The sequence below is a fragment of the Tyto alba genome, unplaced genomic scaffold (assembly GCF_018691265.1).
Source record: "Tyto alba isolate M040663 unplaced genomic scaffold, T.alba_DEE_v4.0 Super-Scaffold_17, whole genome shotgun sequence".
Lineage (NCBI taxonomy): Eukaryota > Metazoa > Chordata > Aves > Strigiformes > Tytonidae > Tyto > Tyto alba.
The window spans coordinates 22082524-22102886 of record NW_024881279.1 but is presented as its reverse complement, the minus strand read 5'-3'; the positions used below and the strand labels follow the sequence as shown (position 1 = coordinate 22102886).

The 20363-nt window shown below is 57.6% G+C and overlaps 2 protein-coding genes across 2 annotated transcripts; both read left to right on the top strand.

The window, feature by feature from the left end:
- The first annotated feature begins 517 nt into the window (after positions 1–517).
- LOC122153212 (protocadherin alpha-2-like) lies at positions 518–3865 on the top strand. The gene has a single exon (XM_042789957.1). It carries the CDS (start codon positions 553–555, stop codon positions 3502–3504), a length of 2952 nt encoding a protein of 983 aa, XP_042645891.1. The 5' UTR covers positions 518–552; the 3' UTR covers positions 3505–3865.
- A 7616-nt stretch (positions 3866–11481) lies between these two features.
- Positions 11482–14321, top strand: LOC122153268 (protocadherin alpha-2-like). Its single transcript, XM_042790508.1, has one exon. The coding sequence runs from the start codon at positions 11517–11519 to the stop codon at positions 14319–14321; it is 2805 nt and encodes a 934-aa protein (XP_042646442.1). The 5' UTR covers positions 11482–11516.
- The last annotated feature ends 6042 nt before the right edge of the window (positions 14322–20363 follow it).

Sequence of the window (20363 nt, the reverse complement as noted above, 5' to 3'; positions counted from 1 at the left end):
AGGTAAGAGAAAGGAAAAGAGACGATACGAAGAAGAGAAGAAGCAAAAGGGAAGGAAGAAAGAGAAAGGAAAAGAGAAACGATAAAAAGGAAAAGAGAAGAAGGAAAATAGACGGAGGAAAGGAGAAAGAAGGAAAGAGAAAGGAAAGGGGAAGCGATAGAAATCAAGAGGGAGCCGGCGGAGGCAATCTGGAAGGCGGCAGAGGAAGGCGGCGAGCGAGGCGGGTGTGCGAGCGCAAAGGCAGCAGCGAGGAGCTCGGCGAAGCGGCGGCGAGAGGAGGCCGGTGGGCAGGGCCGGGAGAGGAGCGGAGCGGGTCGGGGCCGGCGGCGCGGGCGATGGCGGGGAGCGCGGCGGGCGGCGGAGCAGCACACGGTGTCGCTGCAGGCTCAGCAACGGCGGCTCCGGGCCGGTGCGGCGGGGAGCCCGGCTGGGAGCGCGGGGGGGCGGCGCGGGGCGGCGCGGGGCGGGGCGGGGCGGGGCGGGCGGGCGAGCCGGTGCGTCCGGGCGGCGGCGGGGAGCCGTGCGGGGCCCGGGCGGGGGGCGGCGGCGGCGATGGGCGGGTGCTGGGGGCCCGTGGTGCGGGTGCTGGTGCTGCAGGCGGCCTGGGCGCTGGGCGGCGGGCAGGTGCGCTACTCGGTGCCGGAGGAAGCCAAGGCCGGGACGGTGGTGGGCCGGCTGGCGCAGGACCTGGGCCTGGAGGCGGGCGAGCCGGAGGCGCGGCGGCTGCGGCTGGTGGCGCAGGGCCGGCGGGCGAGCGTGGAGGTGAGCGGGGCGAGCGGGGCGCTGGTGGTGAGCTCGCGGCTGGACCGGGAGGAGCTGTGCGGGAAGAGCGCGCCGTGCGCCCTGCGCCTGGAGGTGCTGGTGGAGCGGCCGCTGCGCGTCTTCCACGTGGAGCTGGAGGTCACCGACATCAACGACAACGCGCCGCTCTTCCCCGCCGCCCGCAAGAACCTCAGCATCGCGGAATCGGTGTTGCCGGGGTCCCGCTTCCCGCTGGAGGGCGCGTCGGATGCGGATATCGGGGCCAACGCGCAGCTCTCCTACACCCTCAGCCCCAGCGAGCACTTCAGTCTCGATGTTAAATCCCCTGATGAAAATAGAAAATCTTTATTCCTGGTGCTGACGAAAGGGCTGGACCGCGAGACGCAGCCCGTGCACCGGCTGCTGGTGACGGCGAGTGACGGGGGCCGGCCGTCTCTGACGGGCACGATGGAGCTGGTGATCTCGGTGCTGGACGCCAACGACAACGCGCCCCAGTTCAACCAGTCGGTGTATAAAGTGCAGCTGCCGGAGAACGCTGCGGGGGGGACGCTGGTGACGCGGGTGAACGCCACAGATCCAGACGAGGGTCTGAATCAGGACTTTTCTTACAGTATCATAAGTCCGGTTAATGCCGAATACAGAGATGTATTCCGCATTGATCCTAAGACGGGTGAGATCAGACTGACGGGTCACTTAGACTTTGAAGAGGTGCGTTTACACGAGTTGCAAATCGAAGCGAGAGACAAAGGTTCCCCTCCGCTGTCGGGCCACTGCAGCGTGGAGGTGGAGGTGCTGGACGTGAACGACAACGCGCCGGAGGTGTGGGTGACGTCGCTGTCGGTGCCGGTGCCGGAGGACGCGGCGGTGGGGACGGTGGTGGCACTGCTGAGCGTGTCGGACCGGGACGCGGGGGCGAACGGGCGGGTGCGGTGCGCGGTGTGGCCGGCGGCGCCGTTCGGGCTGGTGGCGACGTTCGCGGGCTCGTACTCGCTGGTGCTGCGGGAGGCGCTGGACCGGGAGCGGGTGTCGGAGTACGAGGTGGAGGTGCGGGCGGAGGACGGCGGGGCGCCGCCGCTGCGCGCCAGCCGCGGGGTGCGGGTGCCGGTGTCGGACGTGAACGACAACGCGCCGGCGTTCGCGCAGGCCGTGTACACGGTGCTGGCGCGGGAGAACAACGCGGCGGGCGCGGAGCTGGCGCGGCTGTGGGCGCGGGACCCGGACGAGGCGGGCAACGGGCGCGTGAGCTACTCGGTGGCGGAGGGCGGCGTCGGGGGGCGGGCGGCGTCGAGCTACGTGTCGGTGGAGGCGGAGAGCGGGCGGCTGCGGGCGCTGCGGCCCTTGGACTACGAGGAGGTGCAGGTGCTGCAGTTCGAGGTGCGGGCGGTGGACGCGGGGGAGCCGCCGCTGTGCGGCAACGCCACGGTGCAGCTCTTCGTGGTGGACGAGAACGACAACGCGCCGGCGCTGCTGCCGCCCGCCGGCGGCGGGCCGGGTGCCGGGGCCGCGGGGGGCTCGGAGGCGCTGTGGGCGTGGGCGGCGTGGGGGGCGCCGGCGGGGCAGGTGGTGGCGAAGATCCGCGCGGTGGACGCGGACTCGGGCTACAACGCGTGGCTGCGCTACGAGCTGTGGGAGCCGCGGGGGAAGGGCCCGTTCCGCGTGGGGCTGTACAGCGGCGAGGTGAGCACGGCGCGGGCGCTGGAGGAGGCGGACGGCCCGCGGCAGCGGCTGGTGATCGTGGTGCGCGACCACGGCGAGCCGGCGCGCTCGGCCACGGCCACGCTGAGCGTGTCGCTGGTGGAGGGCGCCGAGGCGGCGCTGGCGGCCGCGGGCTCCTCGTCGTCGTCGTGGTCGTCGTGGTCGTCGGGGCCGGGGCTGCGGCCGGCGGCGGGCGCGGAGGGCGGCGCGGCGGCGGCGGCGGCGGCGGCGACGAACGTGTGGCTGGTGGTGGCCATCTGCGCGGTGTCGAGCCTGTTCCTGCTGGCGGTGGTGCTGTACGGGGCGTCGCGGTGGGCGCCGCGGGCGGCCGTGCTGGCGGGGCCCGGGCCGGCGACGCTGGTGTGCGCCAGCGAAGTGGGGAGCTGGTCGTACTCGCAGCGGCAGAGCCGGAGCCTGTGCGTGGCGGACGGCGCGGGCAAGAGCGACCTGATGGTTTTCAGCCCCAACTTCCCGCCGCCGCCCGGCCCCGCGGCGAAGGAGACGCAGCCGGAGCCGCCCGCTCCGCCGGACACGGTCAGTGGCCCTCCCTCTGTCGCCTCCCGCCCCTTCCCTCCCTCCCTCCCTCCCTCCCTCCTTCCCCCCTCCCGCCCTTCTGCCGCGCGTGCCGTGGGCGGGCGCTGGTGGGAGCCGGGCTCAGCCCCCGGGGCCCGCGGGCGGGGGGTGCGTGGCGGGTGGCACCGGCACCTCGGCCTCTGCCCTCGCGTCCTCTGGGGAGCCCCGCGGCTCTGGCGGGGCCGGGGGGGGCGGCGAAGGTGTCGCCGCACCCAGCAGCGGTTCCCGCCCGCAGCGGGGGCTCGCAGCTCTGCAGCAGAGTCATTCCGAAAGCAGGGGCGGCGGCGCGGGCTTTTTTTCCCGCAGGGCGTCGAAGCTGCGTTTAGCCGTGTGAGTTACCTGGAGGAGGAGGAGCGTCCCCCCGCGAAGGGTTTGCAGAGGGGAAATGTTCTGTCCCTGCTCCGCCCAGCTCTCGGGCTGGGGAGCTGCCTTCTTGGCCAGAGCACAAGTGGGATATATGCTGCCCTGCTTTGATGGTCTTTCAACACTTGATTCGGAAGCCACAGCTTGAGAAAAAACACTCGCAAATCCTCTTGTAGAAAGAACAGACAGAACAGTAGAAAGACAAAACAAAACGAACCAACAATAAACAAGCAAAACCCCCAAACACACAAAAAAACCCAAAGCGAAACAGCCGACCCAAAATACTTCACCCCAAGAGGTCAACACCAAATCCTTCTACAGGGTATTTATCATTGATGAGACTGGTTGGCTTGTCAATACCTGGGGTTGTTTTCTGACACCATGAACGCAGTGCCTGTTGCTCTCAGTGTTGTGCTGACATCCCCTCTCTAAGTAGCATTGCTCCCAGGTTTGTAGCATTTCCATCTGAGAGTGTTGAAGCCACGGGAGTGTGAGGTGAATGTGGCGGTGGCCCTGAGTGGGGCCTGGCCATTTCCTGCTGCGAAGGGTGACCTGGAACAGTGGGGAGACTTGTCTGTGGGAATTGGAAATTATTGGAAAACCACAGCTATGTCTTAACACAGGAAAGGGAGATGAGGTGCTTATCTTGAGAAGGCGAGTCGCAGAGTGGGGAGTGGAGGATGCCTGGAGGAAAGCTCGAGGCAGGAAGAACAGAAAGCGTTCCTGGCCAGGATCCTTTCTTTCCCAGGCTCCAAGGGTCTGGCGTTGGAGGCCTCCTGGCTCTCGAGATAGAGCGTGGTATTGAAATGCCCACAATGTCTTTGGAGGTAACGAAGGTCCTCGACCAGAGACAGAACCTTGTGCTGGTGCCTGAATGACGTAGGTGGCGTGTTGATTTAGGAGGGGTGACACGCAGACTGCTGAATACTGTCTGATTGACCCGAGACGCTCAGGCTGGGGTGGTGACAGTCGCCCGGGCACTACTTACTGCCTTATTGCCTCTGCTGACTGCTGACAGTGTTTGCGTCAGCGTTGTCGAAAACCCTCCCCTCGTTCTCTGCAAGAGACGGGATGGAAGGTGGCAACAGGGAGTTGAGGGTTTTCACTCCCCGTGGTGTCATTTCTCCATTTGGGTTGGGTCATCGGAGTCATTCTGAAAGCAGGGGAAGCCACACGGACTTTTCCTCTGTTCTTTTTGAAACTATCCTATTGCTCTACTTAGTAGTGTAAATTGTTGAGGCAGAGGAGTTTCACCTAAGGTGATTGTGTTTGAAACGGGAGTTTTCTTTTTCTTTTCCTGCTCCATGTGTCCTCCTGGTTGTGGACTTTTGTTGCTGGCCAGAGAAGTAGCGTGAAAATCGGTTTCGATATTCTTTCAAAACTTCCATCATGAGCCATATTGTTTCAAAAGCCCTGGAAATACTCTTTTCTGAAAAAAGCAAAGCAAACAAATCACAGAAAAACACCGCAAAACCAAAGATCTGCTGAGCCCCCACAAAATCCAATTCAAATTCTCCTCCACAGTCGGTATCATCCATTACGGTAGCGTGCTCATCAACATTTTGTTTTTTCTCTCAGAATGTGAAATCTATGCCTTTGCCATTTAGAGCTGTCCCGACATCGCCTTTAGAAAGAGTATTGCTGCCAGGCCTGCCATGTTTCCAGCTGCGATAGCTGAAGCATTGCCAGACATGACGGGTCAGCAGCAGGAGCCTGCTGGACACCGTGGATGCGATACCTCTGTGTGTTTTTTCTGGTGCTCTCATAGATGGGCAGGGTAAGCCAAAGTGGGTTTGAAGCTGGAGGTATGATGGAGAAAGGAAAAGTGGGATTGAGGCTTGAGGAATGAAAGGAAACTGTGGCATGTTACAGAGGGGAGTGTGGCGGTGGCACTGAGCAGGGCCTGGGCATCTCCTGATGCGAAGGGTGACCTTGATCGGTGGGAAGACTTGTCTGCGGGAACTGGAAATCCTTGGGAAGACCATGGGACATATTGCAAGACCAGCAAAGGGTTTGTTCGGCTTGTCTTGAGAAGGCATGTCGCTGAGTGGGGGATGCAGGATGCTTGGAGGAAAGAATGAGGCAGGATGGGCACGGAGTGTTCGTGGCCAGGATCCTTTCCCGGGCTCGAAGGGCCTGGAGCTGGAGGCCGTGCGGATGTTGAGATCGTGTGTGGTACTGAAATGCCCCCAATGCTGTATGAATATCTGCCACCAGAGACAGGCCCTCATGCTGCTGCCTGCCTGCCGGGGGCAATGTGTTGGTGGGAGGGGTGACATGCAGGCTGCTGAATACTGTCTGATGAACCTTTTCCCTCGGGTTTTCAGAAATCTGTTGTGGGAGGGTAGCGCTTCAATCTGCTGTTCTTGCGTAGTGGTGGGCATTTACAGCAGCTTCCTCAGCTGCTGATGTTGCCGTGATCCTAGAGTGATGGAATGGTTTGGGTTGGAGTGGACCTTAAAGATCACGTAGTTCGGGCCTCCCTGCAATGAGTGGGCACATCTTCCACTAGAGCAGGTTGCTCAAAGCCTCGTCCAGCTTGGCCTTGGATCCTTCCAGGGACGGGGCACGCAAAACTTCTCTGGGCAACCAGTTGCCGATTCTCACCAGCCTCACAGCAAAGAATTTCTTTCCCATATCTACTGCAAAACTGCCCTCTTTCAGTTTAGAACTGTTACCCCTCATCCTATCCCTACAGTCCCAGTTAAAACGTCCTTCCCCATCTTTCCCGTAGCCCCCCTGTAAGTTCAGAAATGTCTTTATCAGAGCTCCCTGGATCCTTCTCTTCTCGAGAACCCCAACTCTCTCAGCCTGTCCTCATAGGAGAAGTGCTCCAGCCCCCTGATTACCTTGGTGTCCCTCCTCTGGGCTCACTCCAGCAAGTCCATGTCTTTCTTAGTCTGTGTGCTCGAGAGCCAAACACAGCGCTGCAGTTGGGGTGTCACAGGAGTGGAGTGGACAGAGAGAATCCCCTCCCTGAACCCACTGGCCACACGTCTTTTGATGCAGCCCAGGATAAGGTTGGCTTTCTGCGCTGCGAGTGCACATTACTGGCTCATACTTAGTTTTTCATCCACCAGTAGCCCAAAGGGCACCTCTGCAGGGCTGCTCCCCATCCACTCATTGCCAGCCCTGTGTCCTTGTTTGGGTTCATCCCAATACCTTCCTCAGTGACCTGAGTGAGGGGTCAAGTGCACTCGATGTAGATTTGCAGGTGACAGTAAATTACTGGGCGGGAGTGTTGACCTGCTGGAGGGTAGAAAGTCTCTGCAGAGGGATCTGGACTGGCTGAAGGGATGAATAGAGGCGAATTGTAGAGACTCCACAAGGCTGAGTGCTGGGTCCTGCACTTGGTCACAACAACCCCATGGAGCACTACAGGCTTGGGGCAGAGTGTCTGGAAAGCTGCCTGGTGGGAAAGGAGCTGGGGGTGTTGGTGGACAGCCGGCTGAATATGAGCTGGCCGTGTGCCCAGGTGGCCAAGAAGGCCAGTAGCATCCTGGCTTGTTGACCATGTCTGAGATATCACCTGTAATTTTTCCCATTGTTCATTCATTGATCAAAGAGTTCACAAAAGCTGGACTGGAAACCCTGTCATGTTCATCAAGGGGAATGTGGCAGTGGCAGTAAGTAGTGACTGGTCATCTCATGTGAAGCGTGACTGTGAACAGTGGGAAGACTTCTCTGAGGGAAGTGGAAACCAGTGGGAAGACCATGGACCATGTCATAAGCCGAGGGTGGGAGATGATCTGCTTCTCTTGAGAACACGTGTACCAGCAGAGTGGGGACTGGAGGATGCCTAGAGGAAAACATGAGGCAGGATGCACAGAGAGTGTTCTTTCGCAGGGTGCATTCCAAGTTTCCAAGGGTCTGGGGTTGGAGGCCTCCTGGAGCTTGAGATTGTTACAAGGTATTGAAATGCCCACAATGTCTTTTGAGATTTGGAGTATCTCTGACCAGAGACAGTCACCAGTGCTGTTATGGGATTGACGTAGGAAATGTGTTTGTAAGCTGGGATGAGATGCAGACTGCTGAACGTGGCCTGACGAACCAGTTCCCACTTGTTTTGAGAGGAGTGTTGTGGGAGAGTCGTGCTTCAGCCTGCTGTGCTTGTGTAGTGGAAGAGCTTCCACATCTGTTGCTGTTGCCATGAGGGTTCCTTGCTCCTCCTCTGGCAGGATTTGTAAGTGGATGGGATGAGGAGGTGGGTGTAATCTGTGTGTGTTTGCTTTCCCCTACTTGTGCACTTGCAGAGTCGGCCTCAAAAGTGATGGTGTGTCCCCTTGTCATGCTTAGCTCACATATGTGCACGTACACACCAAATCCATCACAGCATCCGAGCTCTGGTTTTCTGTGGTGCAAGCTGACACTGTGAGTGCACTTGCGCTTCAGCACTTGCTGTGATTCTCTTAAATAAAATCCATTTGTATTGTGATCAGAGCTGCTCCAGTGCTAAAAACAGAATTCTTAAGAACTTGAATGTGCAACTCTGTGGTGTTTGCATCTGAGACTGCTGAAAAGGTGCAAGGTATTCTTGATGTAGTTTATGCAGCTGGGAAGAGCCTCAGAGACACTTTTTGACTTTGCATCCATCCATATGTTCTTTGTGAGAATCGCGGAGGAAGGTGGGAATGTTTTATGATCTGGGTTGTACTTAGTGTGGGTGTTACTGCTGGGGCATGGTGGTATGGTGGAACCACGTGTGGGTACTGTGGCAGCGATCCCCTGAGTGCCACGGAGTGGGGCTTGGGGCATCCGTTTGGGGAAGGGTGACTCTTAGTGGGGAAGAGTCTATCCTGAATAAATGGAGATTCTGTGTAGAACATGGACTGTGTCATTGGGGAAGAACTGGGGAATGTCTGCTTAGCTGGAGATCCCATTTCCCATGGATTGGGATAGAGGATTCCAGTAGAAAACCTTGGGAAGATGCTCGTTGCACCGTTGGTGCTTGCCTGGGATCCTCTGAGGACCTCCAGAAGTACTGCACATCCTCGCGCCTCGGTGTTCTCCGTACTACTCCTGTCAGGTGAGAAGACATCTGCCCTACACAGCTTGGAGCCCTTACTTTGGATGGGGAAGGGTGTTTATTAAACTGAAGCTTTTTCCAATGTCAATCAAATTTGGCCAGCCTTCTCTGAACCTCTCCTTGGTTACCTCTCTGCTCTCAGTCTTGCTAGTCAGCTGAACAAGTGCTCTTCATAGTCAAGAAGTTTGCAAACCTTGTGCTTTGATACAGCAGAATGGGGATCCTTTGGATTTCTTCTCTCCTCTTGCTAAAAACTACCATCTCTGTATTTCTTTTTCTTTTCTTTCTCTCATATCGGTAACTTGGATGAAATGCAGACCGCTGAATTTTGGCAGGTGTTGGGTGTCAGAGTTTCAGGCCGTTGGCCATCAGTGTGGGGGATGGCTTTGGGAGTCTCCTGAGCTGAGGTTGACATGGAGAGAATGTCCTTAGCTTGCAGGTGTCCCTGCTGCTTCCCCTGGGATAGAAGTGAATAATGAAGCACTGTGCACTGCGCTGTGATTGCGAGGCTTTTGCAGCTTGCATATAATTTTTTCCTATCCACCTTCTGCAGAAGTCTCTGATAACATTAAGGGAAAATGTCCCTTTAGACTAGTTCCCCTCCCCTGAAAATGTTTCTTTTCTGGAGAGGCAAGCAGTGATACTGCAGGTAAGTCACTGGTGCCGAAGGAAGAGGAGTCTGCGAGAGAGATGTTTGTTTGTTTCTGTTTAGTCATGATCTCTTCATGTTGGGTTGCCTGAGTGTTGGCTGGATTGGGAGTTGGACGCGAAGATCCTTACGGGTCCCTTCCAACGTGGGCTGTTCTGTGATTCTGTGGTTGGACTGTCAAAGCACCTCTGACTGCTCTCATTCCTTTCTTGCTGCTTGCAGGCAGAGCGCAAGCAAGGGGCGACAAGCAGGGGTGGAGGAGGGACCCTGACGTGTTTCTTGGAGCAGATGTGTTGGGCATGGGGGAGATGTTCTCGGTGTAAATGGCATGGTTTTACCTTTGTGGCTTTTGATGGGAGGACCATGATATATGAGTGAGGCGTGTTCTGTGGGGACTCTTGCCCCTGGCTACGGAGGTTCTTGCACTGTTGTTCTGTGGCAACATGCCTGCCTGAAGGGGAAGCGAGAGCTTGTCATGCATCATGCTTTCATTCATGATGCTTGTTATGGATTGAGCTTTTTCAGCCTTCCTGGATCGTGGTCTTGCTGGGCAGTGATGCATTTGAGTCCCCGATCTAAATAGTCCCCTGGGTTGGTTGGACTCACTGGAGCCACTTTGCCCAGATGTCAAACTACCTGGAGCCGGGGCTTGTGTTTCAGGGGGTGGTTGTTCCCGATGTGGAGGAATGGAAAGCAATAGTAAGAGGAATGAGAGCTGTTGCCAAAGGGCACGTCTGTGCTCTGTGGCCAGCATGATGTATTCACCTAGAAAAGGTGCTGGTTAAGGGGACAAATCAGAGGCAAAGAGGGAAGTGACGTGGAGGGTGTGTGGTTCTGGGTGGACGGGGCTGTACGTGGAAGAGAAGATGAGAAGAAAGAGTGGGAAGAGGAGAAGGAAGGAAGAATGTAGAGAAAGAGTGGTGAAGAAGAAGAAAGCAAGCAATAGAAAGAAAGAAGAGAGGGAAAGGAAAGAACGATGAAGGAGTTTTCTAGCATGCACTGGAGCTCTCACTGTGCACAGAAATATGTTGAGGGTGAGAAAGGAAGGAAGAAAAGGAAGGCAGAGAAGAAGGCAGGGGAGAAGAAAGGGAAGAAAGAAAGAGAGGAAGAGTGGAAGAAAAATAAATGTGTAAGGAAAGAATGAAGCAAAAACATGATAAAGGAAAGAAGATGACGACGGGGAGAAGGAAAGAAAGGAAAATGCCGTAAAGGAGATGAGCAGCACGCCCCGCCCTTACCTCTCGGCGCTGAACAGGTCTGGGTCCCTCCGCCTGGGTGAGAGCCCAGCGCTCCGGTGTTGCTGGCCACTAATTAGCGCTGATGGCTCCGACTTTGGTGGTCGCCGCGGGGGGCGGCTGTTGATCTGCCAGCAAGGACAAGAAAGAAGAATGGAAAGAGAAGGGAACGTGGTGTAACTACTAGGGCAGGGCACGGCAAGGCAAGAACGAAATGGAGAAGAAAGAGAAGACGGAAAAGCAGAAAACGATGGACGGAAGGAGAAACGAGAATAAAGAGAAGGAGGAAAAGAGAAGGAGGAAAGGAGGAAAAGAAGAAAAGAGAAGGAGGAAAGGAGGAAAAGAGAAGGAGGAAAGGAGAAAGAAGGAAAGAGAAAGGAAAGGATAAAGGATAAAAAGGAAAAGAGGAGGAGGAAAATAGACGGAGGAAAGGAAGGAAAGAGGAAAAGAGAAAGCAGGTAAGAGAAAGGAAAAGAGACGATACGAAGAAGAGAAGAAGCAAAAGGGAAGGAAGAAAGAGAAAGGAAAAGGGAAACGATAAAAAGGAAAAGAGAAGAAGGAAAATAGACGGAGGAAAGGAGAATGAAGGAAAGAGAAAGGAAAGGATAAAGGATAAAAAGGAAAATAGGAGGAGGAAAATAGACGGAGGAAAGGAAGGAAAGAGGAAAAGAGAAAGCAGGTAAGAGAAAGGAAAAGAGACGATACGAAGAAGAGAAGAAGCAAAAGGGAAGGAAGAAAGAGAAAGGAAAAGGGAAACGATAAAAAGGAAAAGAGAAGAAGGAAAATAGACGGAGGAAAGGAGAAAGAAGGAAAGAGAAAGGGGAAGCGATAGAAATCAAAAGGGAGCCGGCGGAGGCAATCTGGAAGGCGGCAGAGGAAGGCGGCGAGCGAGGCGGGTGTGCGAGCGCAAAGGCAGCAGCGAGGAGCTCGGCGAAGCGGCGGCGAGAGGAGGCCGGTGGGCAGGGCCGGGAGAGGAGCGGAGCGGGTCGGGGCCGGCGGCGCGGGCGATGGCGGGGAGCGCGGCGGGCGGCGGAGCAGCACACGGTGTCGCTGCAGGCTCAGCAACGGCGGCTCCGGGCCGGTGCGGCGGGGAGCCCGGCTGGGAGCGCGGGGGGGCGGCGCGGGGCGGGGCGGGGCGGGCGGGCGGGCGAGCCGGTGCGTCCGGGCGGCGGCGGGGAGCCGTGCGGGGCCCGGGCGGGGGGCGGCGGCGGCGATGGGCGGGTGCTGGGGGCCCGTGGTGCGGGTGCTGGTGCTGCAGGCGGCCTGGGCGCTGGGCGGCGGGCAGGTGCGCTACTCGGTGCCGGAGGAAGCCAAGGCCGGGACGGTGGTGGGCCGGCTGGCGCAGGACCTGGGCCTGGAGGCGGGCGAGCCGGAGGCGCGGCGGCTGCGGCTGGTGGCGCAGGGCCGGCGGGCGAGCGTGGAGGTGAGCGGGGCGAGCGGGGCGCTGGTGGTGAGCTCGCGGCTGGACCGGGAGGAGCTGTGCGGGAAGAGCGCGCCGTGCGCCCTGCGCCTGGAGGTGCTGGTGGAGCGGCCGCTGCGCGTCTTCCACGTGGAGCTGGAGGTCACCGACATCAACGACAACGCGCCGCTCTTCCCCGCCGCCCGCAAGAACCTCAGCATCGCGGAATTGTCGCTGCCGGGGTCCCGCTTCCCGCTGGAGGGCGCGTCGGATGCGGATATCGGGGCCAACGCGCAGCTCTCCTACACCCTCAGCCCCAGCGAGCATTTCGAGTTGGATGTGAAGTCTAAAGACGAAAAAAAAATTTCCGTGTTCCTCCTGTTAAAGAAACCGCTGGACCGCGAGAGGCAGCCCGTGCACCGGCTGCTGGTGACGGCGAGTGACGGGGGCCGGCCGTCGCTGACGGGCACGATGGAGCTGGTGATCTCGGTGCTGGACGCCAACGACAACGCGCCCCAGTTCAACCAGTCGGTGTATAAAGTGCAGCTGCCGGAGAACGCTTCCCCGGGAACTGTGGTTTTCCAGGTAACAGCGACAGACCGAGACGAGGGAATTAACCGGGAGCTATATTATTCGTTTGGCGAGACGGTTTCTGCCAAAGTCCAGGACCTTTTTATAATTGACAGAAAATCCGGGGAAATCCGGACTGCCTCTGAGCTGGATTTCGAGGACATTCAGTCGTATGACCTGGAAATCGAAGCGAGAGACAAAGGTTCCCCTCCGCTGTCGGGCCACTGCAGCGTGGAGGTGGAGGTGCTGGACGTGAACGACAACGCGCCGGAGGTGTGGGTGACGTCGCTGTCGGTGCCGGTGCCGGAGGACGCGGCGGTGGGGACGGTGGTGGCGCTGCTGAGCGTGTCGGACCGGGACGCGGGGGCGAACGGGCGGGTGCGGTGCGCGGTGTGGCCGGCGGCGCCGTTCGGGCTGGTGGCGACGTTCGCGGGCTCGTACTCGCTGGTGCTGCGGGAGGCGCTGGACCGGGAGCGGGTGTCGGAGTACGAGGTGGAGGTGCGGGCGGAGGACGGCGGGGCGCCGCCGCTGCGCGCCAGCCGCGGGGTGCGGGTGCCGGTGTCGGACGTGAACGACAACGCGCCGGCGTTCGCGCAGGCCGTGTACACGGTGCTGGCGCGGGAGAACAACGCGGCGGGCGCGGAGCTGGCGCGGCTGTGGGCGCGGGACCCGGACGAGGCGGGCAACGGGCGCGTGAGCTACTCGGTGGCGGAGGGCGGCGTCGGGGGGCGGGCGGCGTCGAGCTACGTGTCGGTGGAGGCGGAGAGCGGGCGGCTGCGGGCGCTGCGGCCCTTGGACTACGAGGAGGTGCAGGTGCTGCAGTTCGAGGTGCGGGCGGTGGACGCGGGGGAGCCGCCGCTGTGCGGCAACGCCACGGTGCAGCTCTTCGTGGTGGACGAGAACGACAACGCGCCGGCGCTGCTGCCGCCCGCCGGCGGCGGGCCGGGTGCCGGGGCCGCGGGGGGCTCGGAGGCGCTGTGGGCGTGGGCGGCGTGGGGGGCGCCGGCGGGGCAGGTGGTGGCGAAGATCCGCGCGGTGGACGCGGACTCGGGCTACAACGCGTGGCTGCGCTACGAGCTGTGGGAGCCGCGGGGGAAGGGCCCGTTCCGCGTGGGGCTGTACAGCGGCGAGGTGAGCACGGCGCGGGCGCTGGAGGAGGCGGACGGCCCGCGGCAGCGGCTGGTGATCGTGGTGCGCGACCACGGCGAGCCGGCGCGCTCGGCCACGGCCACGCTGAGCGTGTCGCTGGTGGAGGGCGCCGAGGCGGCGCTGGCGGCCGCGGGCTCCTCGTCGTCGTCGTGGTCGTCGTGGTCGTCGGGGCCGGGGCTGCGGCCGGCGGCGGGCGCGGAGGGCGGCGCGGCGGCGGCGGCGGCGGCGACGAACGTGTGGCTGGTGGTGGCCATCTGCGCGGTGTCGAGCCTGTTCCTGCTGGCGGTGGTGCTGTACGGGGCGTCGCGGTGGGCGCCGCGGGCGGCCGTGCTGGCGGGGCCCGGGCCGGCGACGCTGGTGTGCGCCAGCGAAGTGGGGAGCTGGTCGTACTCGCAGCGGCAGAGCCGGAGCCTGTGCGTGGCGGACGGCGCGGGCAAGAGCGACCTGATGGTTTTCAGCCCCAACTTCCCGCCGCCGCCCGGCCCCGCGGCGAAGGAGACGCAGCCGGAGCCGCCCGCTCCGCCGGACACGGTCAGTGGCCCTCCCTCTGTCGCCTCCCGCCCCTTCCCTCCCTCCCTCCCTCCCTCCTTCCCCCCTCCCGCCCTTCTGCCGCGCGTGCCGTGGGCGGGCGCTGGTGGGAGCCGGGCTCAGCCCCCGGGGCCCGCGGGCGGGGGGTGCGTGGCGGGTGGCACCGGCACCTCGGCCTGTGCCCTCGCGTCCTCTGGGGAGCCCCGCGGCTCTGGCGGGGCCGGGGGGGGCGGCGAAGGTGTCGCCGCACCCAGCAGCGGTTCCCGCCCGCAGCGGGGGCTCGCAGCTCTGCAGCAGAGTCATTCCGAAAGCAGGGGCGGCGGCGCGGGCTTTTTTTCCCGCAGGGCGTCGAAGCTGCGTTTAGCCGTGTGAGTTACCTGGAGGAGGAGGAGCGTCCCCCCGCGAAGGGTTTGCAGAGGGGAAATGTTCTGTCCCTGCTCCGCCCAGCTCTCGGGCTGGGGAGCTGCCTTCCTGGCCAGAGCACAAGTGGGATATATGCTGCCCTGCTTTGATGGTCTTTCAACACTTGATTCGGAAGCCACAGCTTGAGAAAAAACACTCGCAAATCCTCTTGTAGAAAGAACAGACAGAACAGTAGAAAGACAAAACAAAACGAACCAACAATAAACAAGCAAAACCCCCAAACACACAAAAAAACCCAAAGCAAAACAGCCGACCCAAAATACTTCACCCCAAGAGGTCAACACCAAATCCTTCTACAGGGTATTTATCATTGATGAGACTGGTTGGCTTGTCAATATCTGGGGTTGTTTTCTGACACCATGAACGCAGTGCCTGTTGCTCTCAGCGTTGTGCTGACAGCCCCTCTCTAAGTAGCATTGCTCCCAGGTTTGTAGCATTTCCATCTGAGACTGTTGAAGCCACGGGAGAGTGTGAGGTGAATGTGGCGGTGGCCCTGAGTGGGGCCTGTCCATTTCCTGCTGCGAAGGGTGACCTGGAACGGTGGGAAGACTTGTCTGTGGGAATTGGAAATTACTGGAAAACCATGGCTATGTCTTAACACAGGAAAGGGAGATGAGGTGCTTATCTTGAGAAGGCGAGTCGCAGAGAGGGGAGTGGAGGATGCCTGGAGGAAAGCTCGAGGCAGGAAGAACAGAAAGCGTTCCTGGCCAGGATCCTTTCTTTCCCAGGCTCCAAGGGTCTGGCGTTGGAGGCCTCCTGGCTCTCGAGCTAGCGCGTGGTATTGAAATGCCCACAATGTCTTTGGAGGTAACGAAGGTCCTCGACCAGAGACAGAACCTTGTGGTGGTGCCTGAATGACGTGGGCGGCGTGTTGATTAGGAGGGGTGACACGCAGACTGCTGAATACTCTCTGATTGACCCGAGACGCTCAGGCTGGGGTGGTGACAGTCGCCTGGGCACTACTTACTGCCTTATTGCCTCTGCTGACTGCTGACAGTGTTTGCGTCAGCGTTGTCGAAAACCCTCCCCTCGTTCTCTGCAAGAGACGGGATGGAAGGTGGCAACAGGGAGTTGAGAGTTTTCACTCCCCGTGGTGTCATTTCTCCATTTGGGTTGGGTCATCGGAGTCATTCTGAAAGCAGGGGAAGCCACACGGACTTTTCCTCTGTTCTTTTTGAAACTATCCTGTTGCTCTACTTAGTAGTGTAAATTGTTGAGGCAGAGGAGTTTCACCTAAGGTGAGTGTGTTTGAAACGGGAGTTTTCTTTTTCTTTTCCTGCTCCATGTGTCCCCCTCGTTGTGGACTTTTGTTGTTTGCGAGAGAAGTAGCATGAAATACACTGGCTGGTTTTAATGTTCATTCAAACTTCCATCATGTGCCATATTGTTTCAAAAGCCCTGGAAATACTCTTTTCTGAAAAAAGCAAAGCAAAACAAAACACAGAAAAACACCCCAAACCCAAAGATCTGCTGAGCCCCCACAAAATCCAATTCAAATTCTCCTCCACAGTCAGTATCATCCATTACGGTAGCGTGCTCATCAGCATGTTTTTTTTTCTCTCAGAATGTGAAATCAATGCCGTTGCCATTTAGAGCTGTCCCGACATCGCCTTTAGAAAGAGTATTGCTGCCAGGCCTGCCATGTTTCCAGCTGCGATAGCTGAAGCATTGCCAGATATGACGGGTCAGCAGCAGGAGCTTGCTGGACACCGTGGATGTGATACCTCTGTGTGTTTTTTCTGGTGCTCTCATGGATGGGCAGGGCAAGCCAAAGTGGGTTTGAAGCTGGAGGTGTGAAAGGAAACTGTGGCATGTCACGGAGGCGAGTGTGGCGGTGGCACTGAGCAGGGCCTGGGCATCTCCTGATGCAAAGGGTGACCTTGATCGGTGGGAAGACTTGTCTGCGGGAACTGGAAATCCTTGGGAAGACCATGGGACATATTGCAAGACCAGCAAAGGGTTTGTTCGGCTTGTCTTGAGAAGGCATGTCGCTGAGTGGGGGATGCAGGATGCTTGGAGGAAAGCATGAGGCAGGATGGGCACGGAGTGTTCGTGGCCAGGATCCTTTCCCGGGCTCGAAGGGCCTGGAGCTGGAGGCCGTGAGATGTTGAGATCGTGTGTGGTATTGAAATGCCCCCAATGCTGTATGAATATCTGCCACCAGAGACAGGCCCTCATGCGGAATACTTTCTGATTGACCTTTTCCCTCTTGTTTTGAGAAAGGGCTTGTGGGAGGGTCGCGGTTCAGCCTGCCGTCCTTGTGTAGTGGCGGGCATCCATAGTAGCTTCTACGTCCGTGGGTGTTGCCATGATGGTTCCTTGCTCTTCCTCAGGCAGGATGTGTAAGGACGCTGGAGCAAGGGGATGCAATCTGTGCGTATTCAACTTTGCGTAAGTGTGCACTTGCAGAATCAGCCTTGGTAGAGATGGTGTGTCCTGTTATCGCCCAAGACTCATTCGGATGCCTGGGTGGACACGCCAAACCATCCTGATCAGCTCAGCTCTGGTTCCCTATGGCACAATTCTCCTAAGCAGTTGACACTCTGAGTGCAATTGCACTTCAACGTTCAACGGGGTGGTCTTCTTGAAGAATAAGAGCTGTGTGGACTGAGGTCAGAGCGGTCATGGCTCTAACCAGAGAATCTTTAAGAACTCCATTTCTGTTTGAAATTGCTGAAAAGGTGCAATGCGTCCAGGCAGCTGGGAAGAATCTAAGAGTCACAGAGAGGCTTTGCAGCACTCCATATATACTTTGTGACAATTGTGAGAGGAAATGAGGGTGTGCAAAGGCCTGGGTTATGCTCAGAAGAGGGCTTTAGAGCTGTGGCATGTTCTTGTGGTGGAGCAATGTCTGGGTATTGTGGCAATGATGGCTCGGAGTTGCAGTGAATAGGGCCTGGGCGTGCATCACAGGGAGTGTGACCTTGAGCCAGGCAGAGTGTTGCCTGAGGGAAATGGAGATGCTGGGTAGAACCTGGTCTGTGTCATTGGGGAAGAACTGGAGAACAGTTGCTTAGCTGATCTCGTTTCCCACAGCACAGAATAGAGGTTGGCAGCAGGAAACCTCGAGAAGTGTCCCTGTGCACGGTGCTACTTGCTTGGGATCCTCTCGGGGCCTGCAGAAGTTCTGCTGCGTATTCTTGCACCCCTGTCTCTGTGGTATTCCTGCTAGAGGCGATGAGATCTGCCATACTTGCCTTTAATCACTTGGTTTTGATCGGGAGTGTTGTTGGTCAAACAGAAGCCTTTCCAAATTCACCCGTGGTCATCTCTCTGCTTCTCTTTCCTGCTGGGGAGAGGAAGAAATGCTCTCCATATCTGAGATGTTGGCAAACCCGACATTTCAGTACAGTGGAATGGGATCCTTTGGTTTTCTCCTCTCCTCTTACCAAAAACTCCCACTCTTTTGTGTTTCCTTTTCTCCCATTGGCAATCTGTTGGTAACAGTGAATGAGATACAGATGGCAGAATTTTGGCAGCTCTCAGGTTGCAGGGGATTGGGGGGTCGGGCATCAGTGTAGGGGATATATTTTTTCCACTGTATTAAGCTGAGTGTGACATTTGGAGAATATCATCATCTCTCAGGTGTGCCAACTGCTTCCCCTGTGACAGAGGTGCGTAAGAGAACGTGATATAATGTACAGTAATTTCAAAGCTTTTGGAGGACATGAGTGTTTTTTCTTCTTTCTGGCTTCCCAGAAAGTTGCTTAGAAGCAACTCTGCTGTCCTGAAATTGTTTCTTTCCTGAAAGAGCAAGCAGTGATGCTATAGGTAAGTTGCTCATATCTGAAGAGACCGATGTACTTTTGTTGCTGTTTAGTCACAGTAACTTTATGTTGGAGTAATCAGATTTGGACTGTACTGGAACAGCAAAGCACCACTGCCAGCTCTCATTCCTTTCCTGTCGCTTCCAGGCACAGCTAGAACGGTTGGCAGGAAGCATGGATAGAGAAAGGACCCTAATGTTTTCCTTGGAGTGGCTGTGTCGGGTGTCCTGGGAATCACAGAAGAGTTTGGGCTGGAAGGGACCTTTAAAGATCATCTATTCCAGCTGCCCTGCAATGAGCAGGGACAACTCCATCTAAATCACCTTGCTTAGAGCAATAGATCCTTCAAAATGAAGCCTTTTCTTCTCCAGGCTGAAACACTGCAACTCTCCCAGCTTGTCCTCATCGGAGAGATGTTCTACCCCTCTGATCGTTTTTTGTGGCCTCCTCTGGACCCACTCCAACAGGTCGATGTCTTTCCTGTGCTGAGGGCCCCAGATGTGGACACAGCACTGCAGGTGGTGTCTCACCAGAGCGGAGCAGAGGGGCAGAATCCCCTGCCTCAACCTGCTGGCCATGCTTCTTTTGTTGCAGCCCAGGCGACGGTTGGCTTTCTGGGCTGCGAGCGCCCATTGCTGCCTCATGTCTGTTTTTTCACCCACCAGTACCCCCAAGTCCTTCTCCGCAGGGCGGCTCTCAATCCCTTCATCCCCCAGCCTGTATTGATACTCGGGATTGCCCAGACCCAGCTACAGGACCTTGAACTTGCCCTTGTGGCACCTCGTGAATTTCACATGGGCCCATTTTCGAGTTTGTCCAGGTCCCTCTGAATGGCTTCCCATCCCTCAGGCGTGTCAGTGGCACCACTCAGCTTGGTGTCATCCGCCAACTTGCTGAGGGTACGCTCGATCCCGCTCTCTGTGTTGCTGATGAAGATATTCAACAGTACCGGTCCCAGTACGGAGCCCTGAGAGATACCACTCGTCACTGGTCTCCATCTAGACATTGTTGGCCGCTACCCTCTGCCTGTGACCGTCCAGGCAATTACTCATCCACCGACCGGTCTGTCCATCAAATCTGTATCTCCCCAATTTAGAGAGAAGGATGTTGTGGGGGACCATGTCAAAGGCCTTACAGAAGTCCACTTAGACGACACACATAGCTCTTCCCTTGTCCACTGCTGCAGTCACTATATCACAGGAGGTCACTGGGTTGGTCAGGAAGACTTGCCCTTAAGAACTCTAGCATGGAGCCCCATGGTGTTTCCATCCGAGATTGCTGAAAAGGGATTGTCTGATGAAGCACTTCCCGCTGGTTTTGAGAGGAGAGTTGTGGGAGGGTCGTGCTTCAGCCTGCTGTGCTCGAGTAGTGGTGGACATCCACGGAAGCTTCCACATCTGTTGCTATTGCCATGAGGGTTCCTTGCTCCTCCTCAGGCAGGATTTGTAAGTGGATGGGATGAGGAGGTGCGTGTAATCTGTGTGTGCTTGCTTTCCCCTACTTGTGCACTTGCAGAGTCGGCCTCAGAAGTGACGCTGCGTCTCCTTGTCATGCTTAACTCACATATGTGCACGTATATGCCAAATCCCTCACAGCATCCGAGCTCTGGTTTTCTGTGGTACAAGCTGACACTGTGAGTGCACTTGCACTTCAGCATTTGTTGTGGTTTTCTTGAATAAAATCAATTTGTATGGGGATCAGAGCTACCACAGGCTAATGACAGAATTCTTAAGAACTGAAACGTGCAGCACTGTGGTGTTTGCATCTGAGACTGCTGGAAAGGTGCAAGGTATTCTTGATGTAGTTTATGCAGATGGGAGGAGCCTCACAGACACTGTGTGGCTTTCCATCCATCCATATGTTCTTCGTGCCAGTGGTGGGGGAAGTTGAGGATGCGTGACAACCCAGGTCATGCTCAGTGTGGACGTTACTGCTGGGGCATGGTGTTGTGGTGGAACCACATGTGGGTACTGTGGCAGCGATCCCCTGAGTGCCACGGAGTGGGGCTTGGGGCATCCGTTTGGGGAAGGGTGACTCTTAGTGGGAAAGAGTCTTTCCTGAAGAAATGGAGATTCTGTGTAGAACATGGACTGTGTCATTGGGGAAGAACTGGGGAATGTCTGCTTAGCTGGAGATCCCATTTCCCATGGATTGGGATAGAGGATTCCAGTAGAAAACCTTGGGAAGATGCTCGTTGCACCGTTGGTGCTTGCCTGGGATCCTC

Bases quoted from the DNA above. Each gene is read 5' to 3' on its own strand.
- LOC122153268 (XM_042790508.1), top strand. From the start codon at position 11,517: ATGGGCGGGTGCTGGGGGCCCGTGGTGCGGGTGCTGGTGCTGCAGGCG.
- LOC122153212 (XM_042789957.1), top strand. From the start codon at position 553: ATGGGCGGGTGCTGGGGGCCCGTGGTGCGGGTGCTGGTGCTGCAGGCG.